The 1,887-nt window shown below is 40.9% G+C and overlaps 1 protein-coding gene across 1 annotated transcript; it reads right to left on the bottom strand.

Annotated features, from left to right (window-relative positions):
* Positions 1-616: 616 nt before the first annotated feature.
* LOC109215067 (uncharacterized mitochondrial protein AtMg00810-like) lies at positions 617-997 on the bottom strand. Its single transcript, XM_019379082.1, has one exon. The coding sequence runs from the start codon at positions 995-997 to the stop codon at positions 617-619; it is 381 nt and encodes a 126-aa protein (XP_019234627.1).
* Between the last annotated feature and the right edge of the window lie 890 nt (positions 998-1,887).

Below are 1,887 nucleotides of genomic sequence, written 5' to 3'. Positions count from 1 at the left end.
TTTCTTCTGCTTCTTCACTGAAAAATATGGAGACGCGTCATCGGATGGATGTTCTCCGACTGAACTCCAGCAAAGCTTTTTACTGTTTTTGGGATTGATGAGAAGGTTGTTTTGTGGAGGAGAGAGGCTATGGAGTAGAGAATAGAAAGAAACTGTCAAGAAGCTTTAGCAATGGTGGTTACAGAAGCAGATGTATGAGAAGAAGAAGAAGAAATGAGAAGAAATGAAAAGAAGCAGAAACAGCAGTTACTTCATTATGCTGAGAGAAAATATAAACACACTGTTACATTGAGCTAAGACTAGGCTATTATTATACACTTTGTTAGTTGTAACTAACCTAACTACTCACTATAGTATAGTATAAGACTGACTACTCTACTAACAATGGTTTAGTTAAATAGGTGGGGTCTACATCTCTCAACACTCCCCCTCAAGCTGAGGGATGAAATACATTCTTCATTCCCAGCTTGCTTAGTAAGTAGTCATGCTCTGGTTTGCACAAGGCCTTTGTCAGCACATCTGCTAACTGTTCTGCTGTACCCACATGTTGAGTTTGAATAAGTCCTTGTACAAGTTTTTCCCTTACAAAATGACAGTCAATATCTATGTGTTTTGTTCATTCATGAAAAATAGGATGTGCAGCAATTTGGATTGCTGCTTTGCTGTCACAGTGTAGAGGCACAGGCAGAGTAATGTCCACTCCTAACTCTTTGAAGAGTCCAACCAACCATACAATTTCAACTACTGTGGTTGCCATGCTCCTGAACTCTGCTTCAGCTGAGCTTCTGAATATTGTCCCTTGTTTCTTTGATTTCCAAGAAACCAGTGCATCTCCAAATTTAACCACATACCCTGTGACTGACTTCCTTGACTCAACACAAGCTCCCCAATCTGAATCACAATAGGCTACTAGGTTATTGCACCTTCCTGTTGGCATGAACAGACCCAGTCCAGGTGTAGACTTGATATATCTCACTACTCTCTTAGCAGCTTCCATGTGAGAGACCATAGGTGCATGCATATACTAACTGAGTACCTGAACAGCAAAGGCTATATCTGGTCTTGTCATTGTTAGGTACAAAAGCCTCCCAACTAGTCTTTGATAATTTCCCTTCTCTTCAAGTTGCACATCTTCAGAGTCACTGTTTTTCGCTATTTGATCAAACTCAACAGAGGTAAGTTTGTGATTGAACTCAAGAGGTGTATAGGTTGTTTTTCCTCCTGCTAAGCGAAGCTCAGACACCAACTCTAGGGTATATTTCCTTTGACACATTAGGATACCCTTCTGAGACCTTGAGAACTCAATGCCAAGGAAATACTTTAGCTCCCCTATATCCTTTATTTTAAACTTCTCCTGCAAATCTTTTCTGACTTGCTGAATAAGGAGTAGGTTGCTACCAGTTACCAACAAATCATCCACATAGACTAGAATGACTACAAGATCAGCTCCTGTTCTTTTGGTGAAGAGAGAATAGTCATAGTGGCTTTGAGTAAAATCCATGTTTAGGAGTGCCTCTGCTAGCTTAAGATTCCACTGCCTAGGTGCTTGCTTCAAACCATACAAAGACTTATGCAGCTTACAAACCTTTTGAGACTCCCCTTGGCTTGAAAAGCCATCAGGAACTTGCATATAGACCTCCTCCTTAAGGTCACCTTGCAGGAATACATTATGGACATCCATCTGAAAAATGTACCAACTTGATGCAGCAGCTAGGGCAACCACAGTCCTTATTGTGACCATCTTGGCCACAGGAGATAATGTCTCTGTATAGTCCAGGCCTTCTTGTTGACTGTAGCCTTTAGCTACAAGTCTAGCCTTATATCTTTCCACCTAACCATTAGACTTGTACTTAACCTTGAAACCCCACTTACATCCTATAGGAACCT

The sequence above is a fragment of the Nicotiana attenuata genome, unplaced genomic scaffold (genome assembly GCF_001879085.1).
Source record: "Nicotiana attenuata strain UT unplaced genomic scaffold, NIATTr2, whole genome shotgun sequence".
NCBI lineage: Eukaryota > Viridiplantae > Streptophyta > Magnoliopsida > Solanales > Solanaceae > Nicotiana > Nicotiana attenuata.
The sequence above is the reverse complement of the archived record's forward strand: the minus strand, read 5'-3'. Positions and strand labels throughout refer to the sequence as shown.